Raw genomic sequence first — 23,509 nt, 5'->3', positions numbered from 1 at the left:
TGATTCTTTCATCTGAGCCTTTTGATGTTGCCGCTCATCTACATAAAGCGCAGTGAAGGGCGTGATGGAGTCCACCTGTCACCGCCAAGTACAAACGTGGCAGGATGAAGACACATTTTGCAACGATTATTTCCTCCTGCTCAACTGCATTGCTGCGTAATATGAAAAAGGCTTGTATTCTTTTTTTTTTTTTTTTTTGCAAACGTTCATGTGCAGTAAAAAAAAACACTGAAACATTAAAAATATTTTTTTTTCAAAAAAATCATTCAAACAAAGAGGACTCAGCAAGTGTTTGGTATTTTGTAATTTGGCTACTTTTATTCGAGCAGGGTCATTTTCAAGAGAAATTACAAATCAAGAATTCAATAATACTTTTACAAAGACATTTCAGGAAAGATTCTTTTTCAGTCATGATATCATACATAGTATTTAACAGTCCCTCTTCATTTTTTAGCTTAAAAAAAGAAACAAAGATGAAGAAAGTGGAATTTTTTTTTTTCAGTTGAAAATACAGTGTTTTCACAATTGTATAAAAGTTCCCAAATTTGGAATTTTCCATGATGTGGAAAATAGAGGAAATAAAATAAAATAAGATTAAACTTCGCATTTCACAATGTTTCAAAACACAATAAATGCTCTCTTTACGTAAATTTTGCCCTATGATCAACACCATGTTCCTTTTTACTAAAATATATCTATATATTGAAGACCTATAGTACTGTACACAACAGTATGAAATAAATAAAATTAGGAAATATAAAATGGGCCACATAAATAAGTTTGTTTTTTTTCCAACCTACAAATAAAATGAATGCAATTTGTTGTTTTCCAAAAAGAAAAGAAAAAAAGGTTTGGTGTAATACTGACAAAGAAACATTGCACAACATAATGTAAACTAAGTAACTGCTGCCTAGAGTCTTAATACTGACACGGGTGCCGCAGAGAACAATGGTAAACCATCCCATAATACTGAAGCTGGTGAAAAAAAGTAACCTTCCTTTGACACAATACGAGGGTGGCACTTGCAGAAAACACACAGGTTAAAAGGTTTGCATATAAGGCTTCTTTTTCATAAAACACCTCAAAGGCTTCATCCTTCATTTCATCCCCCTATCCCGAAGCGTCCAGAACCCACAATTTCCCTTAAGACGGACGCGCCACAAGCTCATCATCTTCCTCCTCCTCCTCCTCCTCCTCTTTGACCCATATCCTTCACAGTCTTAATGATTGGAGGCCTGACACAGTGTGGCCGCAGGTGGTGGAACCAAAGGTGGGTGACGACAAACACCAAAGGGCTAAAGGGGGTACGCAGACCCCGCTGCTCTTGTTCCAACCCCGTATAAATATATACATAGGCAACACTTTCTTTTTTCTTTTTTTTTCTTCATGATTATAGAAGCGGAGTGCAATTTGTACAAGTCACTGTTTTTTTTTTTTTTGTGCTATAAATACTATGGAACACGGGCAGGGGGAGGTTAGCACCACACTCATGTATAGGCCTTAGGACTGTACATTTTTCCAGATGAATTTATTCTTTGTTGGGTTTGCATAATGCGGCTTCAGTCACAAACCCCTCCCCCTCCCTTCAATGCCGCTGCCTCATTGATTTAGCGGTCAAAGCTTCCCGGAAGCTTCAGGCACGTGCACGTACGGTTTAAAACATCCAGTCTTAAACCGAGCAGGTAAGAATACTGAACCGGAAGAAACGTCAAACGTTTCCCACGGAGAGACCACTACATGGCGTCCTCCATCGTGTCCTCGCGATCCGATTTGGTTTCCATTTTGCCATCCAGCGAGCTATCGTCCATCGAGTGCTCTCCGTTCTCCTCTTCGTCCCTCAACGTGTCCGGGTCCGTGTCCATGCTCTTGCTCTCCTCCTCCTCCTCAAACTCAAACTCATCCTCCCTGCGTCCCATCTTCACATATTCTTCATCCACTTCCTTGCGTCCCTCTATGATCCCTCCATTCACGCCGTCGTGCCGCAAGATGGCCTCACGCTCCGCCAGCTCCGGGTAACCCTGAGGAGTGATTCCCTGCAAGTAGGCCCGGCTCATCAGCAGCTCCGTAGGCTCCAGATGGCCCTTCTCGCGGGCCTCTCTCTCGGCCGCCTCGCGCTCCTCCGCCTCGCGCTTGCAGTAGGAGTAGCGATGGTTCATGTGCTGCGAGTACGAGCCCGAGTGCGAGAACCTTTTGCCGCACTTGTCGCACTGGTAGGGCTTCTCGCCCGAGTGCAAGCGTGAGTGCTCAATGAGATGGTGCTTGTGTTTGAAGGCCTTTTTGCAGATCTGACATTGGTGCGGCCGCTTGCCTGCGGACACACAAAACAAAGCGCGAAGAACGTGAGTGGCGCGACAACGATCGGGACGCCACAATAAATCACACAAAGCAGAGGAAAGCAAAGAGTTCGATGGATTGGATGGCGTGGAGCAAAATGACATAACGGGACATCAAATCTAATGCTATTCAAATTGTGAGGAGAAAGTGCGCTCGCATTCGCCGGCTGACATTATGAAAGTTCCCTCCTGCTGTCCAAGCAAAGAAACTCGTCAGTGCGTCGCACTCATCGATGCCTCGTAAATACAGTGGCTGAGGAGTTAAGAAATCTGAGCTCAGCAGGAGGGGGCGGGGACAAGCTTATCTGTAAATATGACTGAAGTTCATGTTGATAGCATGCCTGCCGCAGGAAGCTGGCATTTCTTTTCTGTTAAAACTTTTGCAATATATGCTGTACATGAGGCGGAACGGCTTTTTAATCTCCAGTCGGACCACTTCCCTTCAGTGCAGGACCAGAACAACACAGCGACGTGAGCATGAAAGCGTCGCTTTCATGTCCAAATAGATAAGACGCACAAAAGCGGCAAACACTAGATGAGCGTTAGCGTCTGAAATGAATGATGCAACCCCATGAAAGAGGAACTTTGTCTCGTAACAGGAATAAGAAAGATTCGTTAGTGGCACTCTGAAGGTGCTGATGCGATCTATCGCCAATAACAGAGTTGTCTTTACTCATCGGGATAACGACTAGCACAACTATGTCCACCCTGTTGATGAAAAAGCAAGTTACAAGATGTGCAACAGAGGAAAGAGGAAGAGGAGGGGACAAGTTCAAAGATTCACTGAGGATTTTCAATACAAACATTGACAAAAGGAAATATAATGGGGTTGGAAATAAGGGTCTAGAACAGTATATACCTGTGTGTTCATATTTGTGTCTGAGAAGGGAACTGCTCTTCTGGAATGTTTTGTCGCACAAGTCACACGCGTACATACCACTTTCAGTCTTCTTAATCTTCTTCCGCGACAGACAGGAATCGGGGTCTGTCATGTCGTCCAGCCCTGACATGTAATCGGCTGTAGCGTCAAGTAGGTCGCCCTTAGCAACAACAAACAACGACAGAAAAGAGAAAGAGGACAAAAAACAAAAACAACAATTAGTTTAGGCTCACATTCAAAGCTTGCAGGTGGCCAGCACTAAAATTCTAAATCTTGTATAATTATTCTTTTCATATATTCAGTGTTCCAACACTTTTCGTGTATTTCATGATCCCTATGATCGGTGAATTTCTGCGGTTGACTTATAATTATCGAGCTGCTGATTTTTGGCTGCATTCAGAAAATAATGGGACCAGTGCACACACTGCCTCTGACAGTTCATGAGGACGATGAAACGTTAATGTTTTTGCTTTGCTCTGAAAATGGCTCACTTTAATGTCGCATCACATCACGATGCATTGTTAGCCAAAATTACATCCTTGTGGAATAACCAATTAAATCCTTGTTTTGGAAACCGAAACACAGTTGCCATGACTGCTTTTCTTCTTCTAATATAGAAGAAGCAACTTCAGTAATTCAGTACAGAAGTTGAAACTCGGTTTTGGTTTTCACAACTAAGATTTACAAGACACATTAAACCACCACGATTGTACCTTTGGCCACAAAGTGGCGCAGGATTCTGTTTAAGGTAAGCCATTTTAAACTAAAAAGGAAAACTTAATTATTAAGTGGATGTTTTGTTGCCCTCGTGTGCTGTCAATGGCAGGGCACACTCCGCTGCCATTAATTTCTGAGCGCAGCTGTTTACAGTACATTCCTTGTACGGACGTGAGTGGGCTCCATTTTATGGTTGAACTCTGAACAACTGAACATTCTGAGTTTTCGAATGGTCTTCTGAATAAAGAGCGTATGAGTGTATTTCCAAACACACCCACAATGAGGGACAGGGATTTATGGGGTGACAAGCCATAGTGTGCATGGTCTTGGGTTTTATAAAACAAATGTCCCCTAAAAAAAAAAAAATCTGCATTTTTGACTGGTCTGACTTAGAAGGAAGAAAAATAACAAGAAAACCTGCAAAATTGCTCTCAAATTAAAACCCGCAATAACACAGGGAACACTGTTTTATCATGACCTTACCAAGGTGGTTTTTTTTTTCTTTTTTTTTTTCTAGGTTACCAAGAGTGAAACACATGAAGATTTAGGGCCAATTCAGATGAAGGTGAGGGGTTTTTATTTTCACTTAAAACGTTGCACGGCACTTTTAGTCATTGTCCCAAATTTCAGCGTGAGCATGCAACGTTAGCACGACTGCCTCACAGTGGAAAGGTCGAGCTTCAAATTAAAGTTCCGGTCCTTTCGTGTGGAGTTTGCTTTTTCTCCCGCCTTCTTCCTCCAAATTAAAAAAAACAAACAAACAAACAAAAGAACCAACATGCAACTAAATTGAACTGTCCACAGGTGTGAATGTGAGTATGCAGGCTTGTTTGCCTTCATGTGCCTAGTGAATGACTACAAGTAAAATCCAGGTCAGGGTTTACCCTGCCTCATGCTCAATAACAGCTGGGATAGGCTCCAGTTCATCTGTGACCATAATGAGGACATGGATGGATCATGCATGGATGTTAAAGACAAAATTCTGGCATTTGCAGATAGTGTGTATAAAGGCATTCAATTTTGGGCTGGTCCATATTAGGACTGTTGCACCTTGGGTCAGAATTCTTTGTGTGGCATTCGATAAAGATATTCATTTAAATATTATTGATTCCTACATCTTGTTAGGAGAAATGATCCGAATACTCTGGTCAGTTAGGATCCAAACACTTACATGAAAATCTACATGCAAAATGCAATTCATAAGTCCTTTATGTGGCTTTACACAGAATGCATTGAAAGGAGATTTGCGAGGTGGGCTATTGTTTCTGCTTTCATTGGAGTCGGTAAGAGTGCCATCACTTTAAAAATATCTTTTATGATGAAGACAAGTGCGGTGTGTGAATTGATGGAGAACAATGTTCCACCGTGAGTGGAACATTCTGCCACAGCGATCACAATCAGAAGGTGTGACGTGTTCCTTTAATGAACTTGACAATGCAAGGATGTTTTAAGATGGGACCACACTATCACTCGGCAATCAATTTCAACTAAACGCCTGTAGCTGTATTTTTAAAATCTAATTTAATAACTTAGAATGAGAAACATTATTAATACTTTTTTTCATCAAAATGGTTCATTCTATGTTAAACAGCCCTCAGCATGCAGTGGTAATGAACACGGAGCTGGTGCATTATTAAAGTGCACTTGGAAGATAATCTCCCTTTAAACTGCAACTCCGGAGTGGTGTGGTGGTGCTAAGGGGAATCTCCACAGCAGGTTTTTGTCTTTTCTACAAAACCAAACATTCTGGGACTTCTGCAAGTTGGTACCCGGAATAAGATGATTCAACACTGAGTCTAATGAGGGAACGGTTTTTAACACCCTTTGTTTAAAAACAAAGAGGGTTCATTATTCGGTCAGTGCAGATATGTCTAATTTGCACAGATCTGAGTTTGCATGGTGCCACCTCGGGCTGTCGCAGAGCCACAGGTGGTTTACTTACCTGGAAACCATGTTTCCGCTGATACTTTCTCCGCTGTTGCATCTCAGCAAAGGTAGCGGCGCCAGCTGCGTATGTGTACGCCATGTGTGGTAGGAAACCCATCTGTTCCATGCCGGGGTAGGGCCTGAGTCCTGGGATGCTGGCCTGCATTGGTGGCATGAATGTGGCCGGTGGAAAAGCGCTCTGAGGGGGAAGTGACGTGTACATGGGTTTGGCGGCAAAGGGGTTAATGCCAAAGATGGGGCTAGTGCTTTTCTCCAAATTGCCATTGGTGGCGGAGGCGGAGAACTCCTTCTTGAGATAGGCTAGGTTCAGAGGCTCCTCAAAGTGCTCGCGTGGCGAGGGGACACTGCTAAGCTCGACTGTAATACTGTTGACTTTTGGACGGCTCTTCACGGTCAGCGCGTGCTTAGGTTCCTTGATGAGTCGTGGAAGCGAAAGGTCGAGCGGCTCGGCCTGCAGGTCCTCGGACACCAAGCTGTTCGGGGTGTAAGAACTGCTGTGCGAATGTTTGGAGGATGTCGACGACAGGTTTAGCGGAGAGGGAGTGTTGCTTCGGGAATGGTCCAATTTGTCACCTGTGGCCTTCGCGTCGCCAAACTGGTGGTTTTTCAAATGTCTGAGGGAGTTGTCACAGTTGTTGTGGAGCTCAGCAATAGCTGGGGATGTGATGCAGTCGCCTGGTTTGATTAGAGACATTGGCGACCGCGCCATCAGAGAGTCTTTAGGGGAAGTGTGGTGGTTGTTCGTCCCGACAACCATTTCCGTGCCGCTCTTGTGCTCAAGCGGCGGCGTTCTGGTGCTGCCGTATGGAAACATCTTCCGCTGATCAAACCATTGCTTGACGAATTCCTGAGGAAGGCCGACGGCAATCGAGATCTTGAGCAGCTCTTCAGAGTTGGGCTCCATGTTCATGGCAAAATATGCCTTGAGCACAGACATGTGGTCCCTGTAGGGGTGAAGGGAGCCTGTCAGTCCCTTTTCAGTCAAAATGGAAGATGTCAGATGAGCATTCTTCTCCATGAATATATGTTTGTTGGGCATCAGATTCTCATTGGGTTGGAGCACAGCTTTGATCTCCTCATTCATTTTACACAAGTAGCGCTCATGTTGGTGGAGAGGGATGGGACCCGGGAAAGTTTCTTTGCAATACTGACACGCATATGGCGTGAACATGTTCTCTGATGCCTTTTCCTCCATGCCACTTTCCAGCATGTGGTTGGATTTCTCGTGTTTGATATTGTTGATCTGTCTCTTTGAGTCTGTGGTCAAGCTCTGGAGACAGGCTTTGGCTTCATTGACCTTCTCGAGTGTGTAGTCTATGATGCTTTTGGTGGCGCCGTTGTGATTGACTAGTGGAAGACTGACCTGTGGCCCACTTGCCGATGTCAGGCCCTGTTTTTGCTCCTCCACCTGTGTGCCTAATTCCTTCATATAGGCTGTGAGCTTGGACAGCTCCTCCGGTTTGCAGTCCATTTTCTGCCTGCACACTGTGTTGTCTACAATCTGGAGGACCTTTTGCACCTCGCTCAGGTTGTTAATCAGAGGGTTTGGGTAGCCAAGAAGCTGCGACTCCAGCCCGTGCATACTCAGGTGCTGCAGAGGGCTTTGGGCTGTTGAGTTGTGGTGAACACCCAGTGGACTGTTGCCTCCAACTCCACCATTCATGAAAGGCCCGGGAGCACTGAATCCATGCGAGGCCATCATCAGCTTATAGTCGTTGAAGTCAAGTGGCTCTGTCTTGATGCTCAGGTGGTTGTTGTGGTCAGCGAGGCCCACTGGCTTGCCGTTCTCTAGCTTTTGCCGCAGCTGGCTGATGGCAGTGTTTGTGGGGGAGGAGGAGGCCGAGGTGGGGGAGGAGCCCGTCTTCATGGTGCCACGCATCCTGCCGTTGACGGCGATCAAGCCAATGCACTTTTTGCTGCTGATGTGCGAACTGTAAGATCCCGAGTGCGAGAAGCGCTTCTTACAGTTGGGGCATTCGTATGGTTTTTCACCTGCGGCGTAAAAACAGACACAATAAGATGTCCGGTTCAAGACTAACATATTTGCAAGCACCTTCTTCAATTGCCACTCACCACTGTGGATGCGGAGGTGTTCCTTCAGGTGGTGCTTGTACTTGAAGGCCTTACCGCACTCAGTGCATTTGAACTTGCGGTTGCCGGCTGCTTGGTTCAACAGTTGGTGCTGTGGAAGACACATTAGGCATCAAAATTCCGCGCAGACATCAAAACGATGCAAGGACGTAGCCATAAGTGGTCAAGATTACAATAAGCATGTTACACTCGATGCTGAACGGCCACAAGCGGTGGTGATAACAGAGAGGATCCCACACCTTTTAATTTCCTGCCTGCTCGACTCTCTTTAGAATTTGGCAGCCCAGAAAATGATCTATTTTTAGCGCAATTCCCTTCATTAGAGGTACTGATCTGATCTACTTTTCATTCATTCCACACTAATAAGTCTCGAATCACCCTGCATACCTGGATTCACACCATTTTTGAAAGGTTAACATTTCTTGTAGGACAGAGCATCTAATTAGCACTTTTAACGATCACCGGTCCCCAGCATCTAGTCTGACTGTCTGAACCTGCTCACCACATATGAAAACGTTCATTCTGAGTTGGAGAGAAGGACTTCATTTTTTTTCTCCGAGCTCAGATGAACCAAAATCGAATGCCCCTCCTACTGCCGCAGTCCCGACAAATGCTGGGGTGTAAGAATTCCTGGGGAGACAGATGGTAGTGCACAGGACACTACAAACAAAAAAGCTCCAACCTTCACAGATCAAGCGGGGAGAGTCGGGGGCCCCCGCCAAGCGCTGGAGAGCACCGCGCCACTCGTATGTTGCCGAGTTGCATAAACAAACAGCAACAGCTGCTTCGGTGCCTCCGCCCCCACCTCCTTCTCCCCTTCTACCCCTGAGGACCTTTGCCCGTTAAAGTTTAGTCTCACTGCTAATAAGACACTCTGGGCCCTTAATTGTGAATGGCACCAGCAAAAGGCTTCATCTCGCCTTCATGCACTGGCGCCATCAATGGCACCACACTTGTGGGCGGGGCACGGGCAGAATGCTTGCATATGTATAAGATCTAATTAATCATATTCCGGCTAATTGCTTAAAAGCAGGAGGAGCATTAAGACTTGTAAACATATGAGAGCACATGTTTACTGATGGGTACATTATTCCTTATGCTAATGCGCGGTGTTCGCGTGCTCTCTAACGCAGGACGGGCAGGATACAAATGACAAAGAGGAACCTGCCAAAGAAGCTGAGTGCGGGCCACACACTGCAGATGATTTTATAAGTTAACACAAGTGGTGGAGCAGAAGGAGCCGCGGTGCTTGAACAGGATTCGCCGGCCATTGAGATCGGGAGCGGCAGCAGCATGGTAATGTGGGGATTGGGACAGCAAGGCATTCGGCCGGCCCATCTGCTCACGTTTACATCCAGCTGGTAGATCAGGTGAGCGTGCTGGCTGATGACATCAAATTTAGCCTGAGGCTGTCATCTTGTCTCATGAGACAAGGGAACACAGCGTGTGACATGATTTTTTTTTTTTGAAGCACTTTTTTTACGCAAAATTTTCCAACACCAAGTTTTCATTGGTGTGAATACATTTTGGTTTGCAGTTCTGCAGGTTCTATATGACAACCTAGATTTTTTTTCTAGGACTTTCCTATAATATTGTGTGGTAAATATCTACATTTTTTAGTCATTTATAAGATAAAATATGCCCTTGCTGGTAAACTGTTCATTCGGATCAGTGGCTCAGATGGATGGATAAAATAAAATAAATATCTCAAAATTTTCATCGAAAGTCTCTGTCCATTTTTATTTAATTTTCAGCAAAATGTTCACTGTGCTGTAAAGGTGAGAAGGTGAGTTTCACCTGGATCAAAAAGTTGAATCCCATCCCACGTTCAGAAATTATTTCAAACAATAATTTTTCTGCTTCTATTTCATCATGTCCTACATTTCCGTGACCAATTTATCATTTTATTTACATAATCATGTCTCAAATTAAGCTAAATTAGATATTCAATGCTGTAAATTAACATCCATGATCATAGGCAGTGTTTTATCCTCACAAGAGGACACACATCCATTGTCACGAGACAAAATATTATTTATATTACTGTATATAATTCTGATCTATATGTTGTGTAAATGTTGCTGCTGTTTATATGCAATTTGTGTGAGGGCTGTCCTTCCTTTCTCTGCGTATATTGTATAGTGTAGAGGAATGTGTGTGTGTGTGTGTGTGTGTGTGTGTGTGTGTGTGTGTGTGTGTGTGTGTGTGTGTGTGGGCGCGCGTGTTTGCGTGTGTGCGTGTGTGCGTATGTGTCACCAGAACAACATTAAAGACCAGGAGCAAAGTTAAGGAGCTGATAAAATTTCCAAATTGGAAATTAACACAATCACTGGATCGTGAACACAAGTCTGCAAAATCATATCAAGGAAGGCCATCAAAAAACCATTTAGGGCCTCAATTAAAGTTATTACCATTAAAGGAGTCGCATCTTCAAAATGCCATGAAAAATTAATAATGATTGCCAATCAGAAAAAAAAATGATCTCTCTTCTCAGAGGATCACAGCACATTAGAGATAAGATGGAGGTTGTGTGTGTGTGTGTGTGTGCGTGTGTGTGTGTGTGTGTGTGTGTGTGTGTGTGTGTGTGTGTGTGTGTGTGTGTGTGTGTGTGTGTGTGTGTAAGGGTGTATTGGTGGGGTAGCGGGAGTCTGGATGTAAGGAGAAGAACTAGCTAACCTGATCCCTCGCAGGCTTGTGCGTGGCCATATGTCGCTCGAGCTGAGTGCGGTAGGCGAACGTGTAGCTGCACAGCGGGCAGGCGAAGTTCTCCTCATTCTTCTCATGGCGGTACTTGATGTGCTCCTTCAGTGATGTCAAGCGCTTGTAGCCCCGGTCGCAGTAGGGGCAGGTCAACAGTTGGGCGAAGGCATCTGGCGTTCCAGGTGGCAGGTCTGCATGGGTGACGGAGGAGTAGGAGGGGAAAGGGGGTTGAAAGGGAAAGGAAAGCGGGCCAAAAGGTCAGCCAATCAATGGCAGCTAATGGGCGGTTTGCCCAGAGTGGTATGGGAGGTATCTACGCAATCTGCTGCACATGAGAGTCACTGTGTTGGGCTGGCACACACACGCACGTGCACAGAAGGCCTTGCAGTGTAACAGAATACAAATACTTTGTTACTTCAGTAGAATTTTCACCTACATATTTTACTTTGTAATTTCGGACAACTGACAAAAAAAGCCTGCATTTTTACTTCGATTCACTTCCCTATCCATCTTCCTTACTCGTTACTACAAAATAAAATCCCAACAAAGTGTTTGTTAGCAAACTGCCCAACCGCGGAGCACAAAGCAGAAACACAAAATGTCGTCCCTGTCGTGACACAATACATTTGATGGAAATGAAGACAGAAACACCTGCTGCTGAATTTGCTGCTGAAGCAACATCTCCAGCAGATGGAAATTACGACAGTGATGAAAAACCGAGGTATCCATTACGAGGATCATGTTGCACACACGTGGGCATTTGAAGAGGAATGGTTTTCATACATCGGATTAGTTGCCTGTTATGCCACTTATTTGTGTTCAAAAATTCCCATCCAACCTGGTCGGTTAGACCACTTTCTATTTAATCTATCCATCCATCCATCCACTTTCTAATCCGCTTATCCTCACGAGAGTTACGGGCGTGCTGGAGCCTATCCCAGCTGTCTTCGGGCAGTAGGCGGGGGACACCCTGAGTCGGTTGCCAGCCAATCGCAGGGCCCACAGAGACGGACAACCATCCCCACTCACACTCACACCGAGGGACATTTTAGAGTGTTACATTAAGAAGGGCGGAGCAGGAATCGAACCCTGCACCTCTGCATTGTGAGGCGGACGTGCTAACCAGTCGATTACTGTGCCGCCCTCTTTTTAATCCATTGTAGTCAAAACTTCACTGTTCCTTTAGTTAACATGAGCTTGTTTAGGCATCCAATGAACTTGATGGCCAAGCTAAAGTGACACAAGGACCTTTAACTATACCACTAAAGTCAGCTCACTAAATAAAAATGAAATCAATAAAAACATCGACAAGTATATACCGTAATTTCTGGACTATAGACCGCACCTGATTATAAGCCGCACCACTACATTTTTAAAGGAAAAAAATATGTTGTACACACATAAGCCGCACCTGTGTATAAGCCGCAGGTGCCCATATTGTAACATGAGATATTTACAAAGAAAGACGGTACACAGGCGGCCGTTAGAAAAGTCTTTATATAAGCCGCTTCATGAAATAAGCCGCAGAGTTGAAAGCGTGTGACAAAAGTCGCGGCTTATAGTCCGGAAATTACGGTACATATTTAATTTTACTTCAAATACTCTAGTACATTTAATACCATAGAATTACTTTTGCAATTTAGGAAATGTCAGATATTTTCTTTTACTCAAATGAGATTACACAAGATGGCTTTAACTTCTAACTTCGAAGTTGTTTTCTGTTAAGAGACTGAAGACTACACACACACGCACGCACGCACACACGCAGCAGCGCAGCAGGATGGCATTTTCCTCACTGCTGTCACTTCTTAAAATCTTTCTCACTCATATGCTTGCCATGTCTGCAGCTTGACCCCACTCCCTCAATCCTCAATCCTCGTCCGCCTGCTGGGACCTTCAGAGGTGAACTATCTGGTTTCTGCCCAGCTGTTGCTTTAGACTGTAGGTAAACACTGTGGCATCCGGCAAATCTGTGGGACCAACAGCTGTCTGCTCATGTCGGCCAAGAGAGCTGTTGCAGCTTCTGAGAGATGAACTTTTTTTTTCCCTTTTTCCCAAGCACACAAGCTAGGAGGCAAATATTTTACCGCTTGCTTCTATCATGGTGATGAATTGAAACCCATACAATTTACCTAAAATTCATTTGTAGAGTACATTTAACATTTTTTTTTATGTTGGATACATTACATCGGTTATTCGTTTTGAGAAAAGGGAGCAATTTAATGTAATATTCAAAAGAGGCATCTGATGACTTAGAGCATCGCAATGGAGCAAATGAATGGCGTAATGTTGATTTTGAGAATAAACTCTGCAGACCGTGAAGAATTATATTTTAATTAAAGAAGTGGAAGCTCCTTCTGCTTGCTCTAGAAGCACTCAGATATAGTATACCACGTTTTTAAAACAAAGTTGTACATTGTGGAAATAAACTGGAATTTGAAGGGCTAAAAAATAAAAATCAAAGGATATTTTATCCTAGTAAACGGGCATTAGTTCAAAAAAAATGGCCACCGACAAGTTAAAAAGGTCATAGAATATAACAAGGCCTGCGTCTTAAAACAACGTGAAAAATTCCTTACCGTTTTCCTCTGGCCCCACTGCCTCCGGTGTCCCAAGTCGGGACAGCTCCTCGGGGGCTTCTGGGTAGATGATAGCGGTATCGCCTCGCTGGAGATACTCAGCGATGCTCACCACGTGGCTGTCGCTGTCGCCACGCTTTCTCTTGGCAAAAAAGTCCTCGAACTCTGAAGTGCAATTGATGCTCTTGACTAAAGGGGAGAAGGGATAAGAAACGATAATACATACGATTGATTTTTTTTTGCCCAGATAAATGTGTCCTACGCAAAGATTTGGGGAATATCTTGCTCCGAGTGTGAGGCGACACAAAAAGAAGAGAGCAAAGCTTCAGAGAAAATATGTCTAAATTATGGGCTCTGCATGTCTGCACTACTAAAATAAGAATTGTCGCCGAATCCAACTTCAAATCATAGAATGAGCAGTGACAGAAAAACTTGAGCGAGTTCAATCACTCGCGACTGCCAAAACACACACGAATGCGGACGCTCCTGAATTCAGCAGTAGCAGAGCATGGATGACACGTTTAAGATCAGAGGAGGGATTGTGGCGTTGTTGGTTCGAGCCAAAGCAAAATTCATTGCAGCGGTGGAGGATGTTGCCAAGATGACCAACCTCGCGAAGATATTGGTGACCCCCATTAGTCCTCATCTGAGTGACATCTCACTGAGAATCGATTGTGGCTAATAAGCCTTTTGGATGGCAAGTCAAGGTGAGCTTTTAAGCGCCATTTGTGACAACTTCATTGGCCAATTTGTAAAAGGTCAAGGTAGCAAATATTTGGTTATCGAGAGAAAAAACAGCAAATGTCATCGGTGCCAATGAATCCCTTTTAGCAGCCACAATTGCATCATTGACGGTGTTCATTAGACTTGTCCTTCTAAGCTAATTGCTGGAATTGCACTTCTGCTGATTAAAACTGGCTTGTTATTCATGAAAATAAAAAATGTGCTGCATTTTAACCCAGCCCAGGAGGATATTAGCAACTTCAGAACAACAAATGCTTGTCATCTTTTCAAAAAGACAAAAAAATATTTGCTCCCTCTATTTTATTATATCCTGCGTCCTAAACTATGTTGTGTATGGGGAATACATTGTGGAAAGGTGAGCAGTTTATTTGCAAAGTAGGTTCATAGACACGAGAAAGAGAGTTTCAATAGCAGGAGACAATGAGCAACAGTCAGACTCACCTGTACCATTTCCTGCTATTTGCAAAGTGGCATCAGGGCCCAAAGTGTCGAAATCTTTTATTTCATCTGCACAGAAGAGTGATACAAGAGGTGTGGGGGTTGTGGAGGAAATGGACAAAGGGGTAGGAGTGAGTGCAAGCCAACAAAGATGAGACGTACGTAGAAAGGCACCGCTGTGCATGGCAGCACATCACCGCTTTGCTGATCATGCGCAATGAATACTCTCACGCGGGCCAGACAGTGACTTATTTACCTTTAACATGACAACAAGCTACAATTAAACACAATATCCACCTGAGCAATTGTTGAGCTTCAGCCAACATGCGGCTCAAGTTTATTACGCCCTGCCTGTGATGCTGCCGCACTCCTCCACACGCACATTATGCTTGCTTCATCGCATGTGAACATTTTCATCCAAAGCTGTTACACACAGTAGTGCACACTACACACGCTAAAAATAACACACCCCTGCACCACAAATGAAGAGTTGTGTTTAACGCGTTTCCTTCGCTCGTTGCTGTCAAGAGACATCGTCCAATCTGATTGCACTGCGATTCTACTGTTCAAAGATGAAAGATTCTTCAGGTTAATGGCCTTGCAGTCAGCCAGTGAGGTGCTGGCACAGGTGAGGTGGTTGTCAACTCGGGGACAAGCTCGTAAGTAGCATTTCCACGTTGGTTTCTGCCCACAATTAAATAAACATGCTTCCAGGAAGATGGAGGCCATGTTTGGTGCCTTCGTTTTACTGGGTGTCACAAGGCGGCACCATCCGATGTCACTCGGCATGCCCCAGGAAGAGGTGGAGCAAGTTACGCTGATCATAATGTTTCCTGCACAAAAGCCAGAAGCAAAATTACTTTTTGTATTTTTAGCTAACAATGGACTTGATTGCCGGCAGTGTAGGCTGTGAGCCCCCACTCCCAGACCCACCCCTCACTCTCTGGCTTCAAGACTTTTTTTATTTCTTTTTTTTTGATTGCACGTCTGCCAAGCGGTATCGGAACCGCAGCTTGAGAATAAACGTTTTTTTAGTCGCATAAATCATGAGCAACAGATTGAAATATACCCATACAGCTCAGATTTCAGCACATGTGTGTGTCCTCACAAGCCATGTTTGCTTTGGCTAATCAAATTTGGCTGCATTCTTTTGCCCTGACGCAAGGGGATGACCAGTGGGATTTACTGGTCCTCCTCTCTGCCCTGTTAGTGTTTACCTTGGAAAACACGTGTTATCTGCGGTCTGAAGGCGAGACCAGCGCTTCCAGCAGGAGGCTGGTCCACCTCTGGCACTGGGCAATGTGTCACTGCGGTGAGCCAGCAAAGAGGGGAGTCCACTCAGAAAGTGAGTGTTTATGTCCTGACATGGCAGCCAACACTTTTATATGGCATAAAAGCTGTCACTAGACATGCGTGTGGGCCACAAAAATGTGTGGCTGTGGGTCACGGGCTAGCCAGAGGTGTGTTGCGTCAGTGTTAAATCACTGAAGGCCTACACCTTGTGTCAGACCAAGACTATGGCACCAATCATCATACTGCACTGATGTTGTTTGTTGTGAAAACATTCCTATTTTAATGGACATTCTTCATTTTGCCTCGGAGATTTGGGACACATTTAATGCAGTTGTATTAAGTAAAAAAAAGGATTCAAAGAGTAGCAATGTAGGTTCTTTTAAATATTTTGCATGCACTGGTTCACAATGGAGCACCATCCAGCCAAATAACAGTCTGAAATTTGGACTTGACAAGATGTGAGGGAGGTGCTTTTATTCAACAATAGAAACTTCTGCAATTACATGTTCGGTGGCAATGGAAATATGGCGCAGTGTTACATTGCTGACTCTAACGCAGGTGATTTATGTTCAAATGCCTGTCAGTGACTATGATGTCATGCTTTCCAGAAGACTGCATCCAGCCAAACTGTGGGATGGAGGAATGTCAAGGACAAGGCCAGATATAAGGCTCTGATTGTCTTCTGGAATCACAGGAGCTTCCCATCTTGCATGAAGTCACTGTCAAAGTACATTCAAAGCACCAAAAGTAATTTTTTTTCCTCCATTGTTTAAGCAAGATTTCTGTGAAGTCAAACTCTCCAAGAAGACCACATTCAGCCTTCCAGAGGCTCAGTATGAAGCTCCTGATAGGGCTCCAAATCAGCAGGACCGCATTGTGTGTGTGTGTGTGTGTGTGTGCGTGTGTGTGTGTGTGTGTGTGTGTGCGCGTGTGTGTGTGTGTGTGTGTGTGTGCGCGTGTGTGTGTGTGTGTGTGTGTGTGCGCGTGTGTGTGTGTGTGTGTGTGTGTGCACGCGCATGTGGGGGGGCTACTAGCTTATCTCAGGACTCAGTTATGTGTTGAGGTATCTGCGCAGACAGTCAGGCACCGGCAAAGTAAGTGTAGGCTGGGAAACACAGCAGCCACAAGATTGGGAGCAAGACTCTAATGAACTTGACTTGCTCTCCCAAATATGTCAGACACTTTATCATGGCAGAAGCAGATTATGTGGGAATTGCAACATGGCTGATTTACAGACATTATGGCACCGCGGGTCTTTATCAAATAAACAATTACCGTATGCAACGACAGCTTGTTTATCCTTTATCTTGATTTATTTACCCAACTGTCTTCTTCCCTCTATCCCTGAAGGATATGAACTGTTATTTAGGCTTTTTCCCTCCCCTAATAAATGTCCCACCTCCCCACCTCCAGTATTAAAATTTAAGCCCGCTGAATGTTCCTGGGTTCTTGGGTGCTCTGCATGGCTAGTTCATTAGCAGAAATGAATAGCAAAGCCAAGCTCATTTAAAAAGGAGCTGTCTTACATGACTTCTCGCCGCACTCTGTTCCTGTCACTCGCTTCCAAGAATCATTGACTCTTATTATACATGTAAATGGCTATCATAAAAATAAAAATTTCATTTAAGATTGCTAATGACTTTTTTCAGCAGTCTGGCTTCCTTTAATAGTTCTACCCTGCCCCCTAATTAAAAGTATTTATCTTTCAAGCATCCGTGACTGGCGCCCCGGCAATCAGAGCCGTTCAACAAAAGAGCATCAGTCAAGTTTGGGTGAGGCGGGGGTGGGGTGGTGGGGGGGTCATATGGGAGGAGCCACAACATGATACGCTTATGTTAAAATGGCATAAGGTGAAAGAATTGCTTGTGATATCGGTTAAAATTAAGGGATAAAATGCAATTTCAGTACGGTCAAAATGTAAAGAATACATCGATTTTTTTGAGAAACCTGAAGTAAATGCATGTTATTTGGTTTAGTGGGCCACAGAAATGGATGCGGCGGGCCAGATATCGGCCCCCGGCTTTGAATAGGACACCTGCGACTTCGATAGCTAATGCACTACAAAATTGCGAGTGAGGTTCTGAATGGCATCGATATTGCATTTTATTGTCAATCCTCCTTGAGGTCATGAATATCTTAGCCCAACTTTACCAACCAAAATGATTTCCAGCGCCTGTCAGCCAGGGGAGTGCCATGGAGGCCTCGCCATCAGACCTGGCTCCAGCCTTGTTTGCTCGACACTTGGCTGCATTTGTTTAAGTCTACACGAGCACCAGATGGGAGGGGTTTACCGTATAAGATGATACCACAAGCGGCAGCATGTGCACATAAAGAATCTGCCAGTCAGATTAGTGGGGTTCAGTGACGAATGGCTCACCTGAACACCATACATGTGGCGGCTCAAAGGAAACCGCAATTCTGCAGGAGCCTCCGACTGGTGTCAGGTGTCAAAATTTTAATTAAAAAAAAGGAGCAACATGGCTTTGGGAGCCAAGTGTGACGCTCACTTATGTAGCTCCCGCCTCCTGGGGTATCACCCAATGAGATGATGACATCAGCTGACACTCACCGGTACCATCCACTGATGCACTCAGCATGTCGCTGTCGGGCCAGATGTGCTCCACTCCACTGTCCCGCATTTCGTCGTCCTCCTCCTCTTTGGTGGGCAGCCCGTGGCTCTCGGCGCACGGTGAGGCGTCCGCGTTGACGAGGCTGGCCGGGCTACCAGTGCCGTTGATCAGCGGGTCTTCCTCGGACACCTGCAGCTTGTCGTCCTCCTCTGTCTCCGAGCTGGTCTCCACCACATTCTCGTAGTTGAGAGCTGTGAAACCGAGGACATTTGGATTAGTGGGTGGGGCCACTGCTTCCTGAGACATAAACTGCCACTGCTGCAGAAACACATTCTTTCTAGATGGATTTCAACATCTTTTGGAAGCTATTGAGGTCCCGAATTGTTGTTTGGCCCAAGTCATCGGTTACACCCCAATTACAGCACTGGAATCTGCGACTGAACCACAGCTACGGGCAGACAGCTGCCAGTGTGATGTCGGCCAAAATAGCCGCTAATTTCTAGTCCCGCTTACATGCCTGACATGCCAGTATGCTGCACCTTTCATGGAGGCTCTGCGCCTTAGCGTCGCTGTCACATTTCAGATGCTTAACATAGCACAAGCGGCACAACGAAGTCACGTCGACTTCGGCCGCCTTGATTACTCGTTACATGCAGCCAGCCATGAACATAAATACAATACGTTTCCTAACGTAAATGGGCTGAGACACGACAAGCCTCAAGGCTCAAGACTTCTCTGCAAAGACACACACACACACACACACACACACACACACACACACAAACACACACAGCTAAATTGTTGGGACCGCTATGTAAAAGAAAGGGACAAAACTCAATGGTGACTGACAACAACAACATGGAATAATAGACAAAAATGGAGGGAAAATTAACTGTTGAAAACAAGACTGCGACTGAAAATGAAAACTGGCCTGGACAAAAATAACGGTAGCAGAAATTTGTAGTACAACCTTTTGAAGATTTGACAGTTCTAATGTGACTTGCGAGGTATTTCAATCCGATTGAATTTATCTGACGCTGAAACATGCCGTCAGTTAAGGGTGCCTTTATTTTTTATCAAAAGCCTGTTTCATTCTTTCATATTCCCCTCCCCCCAAAATCTGTTGGAACATTAACAAACTGCTGGAATTTCATTTGTTAATTTCAAGACATTTCTGTGTATTAATACTTTTTTCACTTTCAAGTTATTTCAATTACCCATTGTGTGATTGTCTTAAACCAAAGAACCCAAAAATCCTGCCGGAATGGTTGGCGCCTCTGAAAAAGCCGTGACCTCACTCAATAACGGCATTCATGGAAATTAGTCACCACCACCGGTAGGTTATGGTGAAGGTGGACAACCAGGGGAAATGTTCAGTGGTCTGATTCAGTCACGCAAAGGCACCATGTTGTGTTGGACTTCTCACATTTTGAGGGCTTTAATAAATCTATAAGAGGCTGCCTCTTCCCACGGTGAAGCCCGTGCATGACACTTGTGTTCACGTTCTACATATGAAAGGCTAAACCTCCCACAGCCCCCTCCAGGCACGTATGACTGGCTGGTCCACACTTGCCTGCATCGAACAACTGCACAACAGGTGCAAATTAAAATGAAAACGGGGCTTTGAGGCGGGGTCGGGGTGCAGGCGTCTGGGATTGCGGTGACCTGCTTCGAATACCAATCGGTGGAGGAAAGAAAACCCTTTCAAGAGGTGTGATCACAAGGGTTTAGGCAAGTTCAGACTTAGTAATGCTGCTTGTGATGACAAAAAGGGCAATGGTGACCTGCTCGGGAGGGAGATGGGGCGAGTTGCGGGGGATTGGTGCCGGGGGGAGGAGGCTGGACTGGTCAGGGTTCTCCTGGGTGGTCCAAATCTACCTTGGCATAGTTGATACTGAGCCTTTACCGCATGCACACTGCCCCAAAACAACACTATTATATTTGAGGAATGCAACAGTTCAAAATGGAATTCACCAGCCAACATCTCCGGCAGAGTTTTTTGGTGAGAACAAAAGGCTCAATCGGCTTGCCACTCTGGACCCCATCTACAGATGCAGATTCAATGACAGCCAGTGAATGACATGATCTCAGGGCGGTGGATAGGTTAGAAAGGTTGTGAAGGGGCTATTGTGTGCGCCGAAAAGCAATGAGGGAGTATCTCTTTGTTGCAAAACTGACTTTCTACTCCCACGTGAGGAAGGTGCGGCACCGCCCACCTTCCACACAACAAACTTTCACAGCGGAGAAGAAAAGTGGTGCTTTCATTTATTTTTGTCACCACTTTGTGTCTGCTGCTGCATGGGGGCGGCCAACTGTCTTGTGAAACTACAGCCAATGCCATCTTCCCCGAGCGTCAGCTGTCTGTTGGCGTCAAGGGAGCTTGTCAAGGCACGACATGCGCCACTAACGTGCAGAAAGACGCCTTTGTTAAGGTGCCACTGCTGACGAGCGCTCATCCAACGCCATTGTGCGGTGCAACAAAGTAATTCTAACCTACGAACATTTCGCAGGCCATCATTTTGTCAACCTCTTCATCATCCTTTTGTGGCGTAGGCGAGCAAGGAAGACAATGATGTTTACTTCTCTGCTAGCTCATCTTACCTTGGTGTTAAAACACCATTTGGGCTGCATAAAGTGTTACCTGCATCGTTTTGCCACTCATCCAGTTGACGTGTAACTGTTGGCTTTGAGGTTGGTATGTCTGACATCGGGCTTTAACAAGACCGCTATTAGTGGCTCTTTTGTAAGTGGAGTGGTGCTGCTTTATTGATTAGGGCAGTGACAGTTTCTTTCCTTGTTCTCATTCTTTAATAAAGGTAGATAAAGAGAGAGAAGAAAAGGCATCAAATACAAGTGGACCTCCTTTTGAACAAAAGGACTGCAGGTTTGAACGAGAACACACGGCGACACTAATCAAAAGGCAGCATCACAGTGGGATGACTTTGTGCACACACTCCGCGACAGTTGTGGTGCCACCAGCTCGCTGCGTTCAAAGATCTGTCGCTGGCAGGAATCGGCAACCATCAACACTTTAGCGTATCAGTTTGACCAAGAAGAGTTAGAAAGCAATGAAGAGTTAGAGAGCAACTTTTTTGAAAGCCAAAGTTCAGCAAGCTTCATCGTCAGGTGAGCGCTTTCCTCCCAGGCGTCTGAGTTCAGAGGTGCTGCACCTGCACTCTGCAGCACTAACAATGATAATCACATTCATTTAAGCTTCCCAAGGTGCCGTTAAGTGCCGCAAGGAGACTGCATTTCCTGCTCTGGAGCCAGCCGAAGAGAGAGAGAGTGAGAGAGCTCTTCCTTCTCATGGGGCGGTGGTAAGAGGTGATGGCCGCGAGGTGGAATGACTAACACCCACGCTGTAATGCTAACCCCGGCTGACTCTTTAGCCGAGTGTCGAGGCTTAGCTTCGGGTGACACACTTGGCCTCCTACGCCGATAATGAGCCCGGACATTCTCCCTATTGGACCTTAACTGCTCGCGCTCGCTGGCTGTCTCATGAATGTGAGCCAAGCGGATCACCTGGATAGCTAAGAGCGAGATGTGGGGGGCGGGTGTAGCGTGGCATTAGTCAGTCCTGGTGTGTGGGGGGAGGGCACCAAGGTGGAGGCAAGGTCGCTGCCTCGTGGCTACGACTGGCAGAAGTGGATTTTTGCTATGACCTTTTGTCTGCCACAGTTCCTTGGCTACTTCTCACTCGGCTGCGCTATAAACCAAATACAGTCAAATAAATAAATAAATTTAAAAGAGAGACACTGCAACCTGGCGGGAGTAAAACGCCAGATAAAGAAACAAGATGCCAAACTTTCTCAGATTACAATTTAGAGAAAAAGGAATTTTGAAGTCACCGACATAAGTGAGCGTTTGAATGTTTGGTGTTATCTGGTCTGGGAATGAGGGCACGACAGAGCACGGGGGCCACAAGAGGACCAAGTCGGTGAAAGGAGGGAGGTCGTGGGCAAACAAAGACCCTGAAAAGAGACAGCGAGAGTAAAGGGAGGAACGAAGAGGTGGGGCGGTGGCGTGCAATGAATGGTGAAAACTCAGTGGAGTGTAAATGCAACCTGGGAGTGTGTGTGAATGTGTGCGTGTGTGTCTGCGTGAGAGAGTGTTCATCAAGACAAGGAAAGTAGCATCGCTGAAAAGTGAAGTCAATTCAATTGAGAAACTTTATACAACTTTGAGGTAAAAGCTGCAAAAAAAGTAATTGCAATGGTTTCTTTCAGCATTTCTTCATGATGTGTCTGAACCCATTCAGTCGCAAAACAACATTTACATAAAATAACAGTCTAGATGGTAAAACTGGTCCGAAAGAAAGGCACCAGTGACTAATTCCATTAAAGTTCCATTAATGTGCCAAGCAACAGGCAGGGGGTGTGTTTTGGGCGGTGGTGTGTATATATATATGTTTAATTTGTGTGTGTGTGTGTGTGTGTGTGTGTGTTCTCGTTTATGTATGGTTGTGGGGACATAAAATTGTTTACACAGTCACGTCCTGGGGACCAGTGACCGTCTGGGGACAAAAAAGCAGGTCCCCATAAGAATAACATACAAAAAGCATCAGGGGGGCTGCCCTGAATATGCCTGTGAAGTTTTTAGCAAAGGCCCACAAGTCACCATTTTTGCTGATTGTTTGTGTGTGAATGGTGCTCAGCAGCCCCCCACATGGTTATTCGGTGCTATTGCACTCACTGCTCCACACACACACTTTGCATATGCCCCGCCCATTTGGTCCCCTAATGGAAGGATTTTTACAAGTGGGAGGGGGTCAGCATTCAATTAGTGATCATCAGAAGAAGCCTGCAAAGCTAGAAGATGGCAGAACAAGAAGCAAAAGTAAAACGCAAGGTAAGCAAGTTTCTATGAATTAACAAGTTATTTATTTGTGTAATGTTACAAATGTACACACTAAAATAAGAATATTGTCACTATTCTCTATGAATTAACAAGCATCGCGGGCGACGCTGTATTAACAATTCCCACCCTGTTGTATGCCAGAGCTTCCCCCTGTGCTTTATTACCCTATTTGGCGACTGAAAATACAGTAATCATAGTTTGTACATTTTCAAATAGGCGAAGTCTCCTCCCTTCTAAAAGACGAGTGTATTATAAACATTGAAGCTTGAGGTATTTTTTTTCGGGTGCACGCATCTTAGAATGAGAGCCGGGGCGAGGCTGCCTCGGCGGCCGTTGCAGGGTCTCGGGGCTAACAGACGG

General features: G+C 45.2%; 1 protein-coding gene across 3 annotated transcripts in view; it reads right to left on the bottom strand.

Annotated features, from left to right (window-relative positions):
* Nucleotides 1–291: 291 nt before the first annotated feature.
* Nucleotides 292–23,509, bottom strand: part of zeb2b (zinc finger E-box binding homeobox 2b) — a 57,726-nt gene continuing 34,508 nt past the window's right edge. Inside the window, exons 3-10 of one of the 3 annotated variants that reach the window (XM_019891093.1) lie at nt 18,292–18,546; nt 14,433–14,498; nt 13,248–13,436; nt 10,645–10,859; nt 7,951–8,059; nt 5,873–7,869; nt 3,193–3,373; nt 292–2,308 (exon numbers count right to left, since the gene is read on the bottom strand). In XM_019891093.1, coding sequence (XP_019746652.1) covers nt 1,734–2,308; nt 3,193–3,373; nt 5,873–7,869; nt 7,951–8,059; nt 10,645–10,859; nt 13,248–13,436; nt 14,433–14,498; nt 18,292–18,546 — 3,587 coding nt within the window. In that variant the 3' untranslated portion in view covers nt 292–1,733. The remainder of the gene's footprint in view (nt 2,309–3,192; nt 3,374–5,872; nt 7,870–7,950; nt 8,060–10,644; nt 10,860–13,247; nt 13,437–14,432; nt 14,499–18,291; nt 18,547–23,509) is intronic. The other 2 variants (XM_019891095.1, XM_019891094.1) reach the window with 2 other exon arrangements.

This window comes from Hippocampus comes, unplaced genomic scaffold, assembly GCF_001891065.2.
Source record: "Hippocampus comes isolate QL1 unplaced genomic scaffold, H_comes_QL1_v1.1 scaffold174, whole genome shotgun sequence".
Taxonomy (NCBI): domain Eukaryota; kingdom Metazoa; phylum Chordata; class Actinopteri; order Syngnathiformes; family Syngnathidae; genus Hippocampus; species Hippocampus comes.
This window is presented reverse-complemented; position numbering and strand designations above follow the sequence as displayed.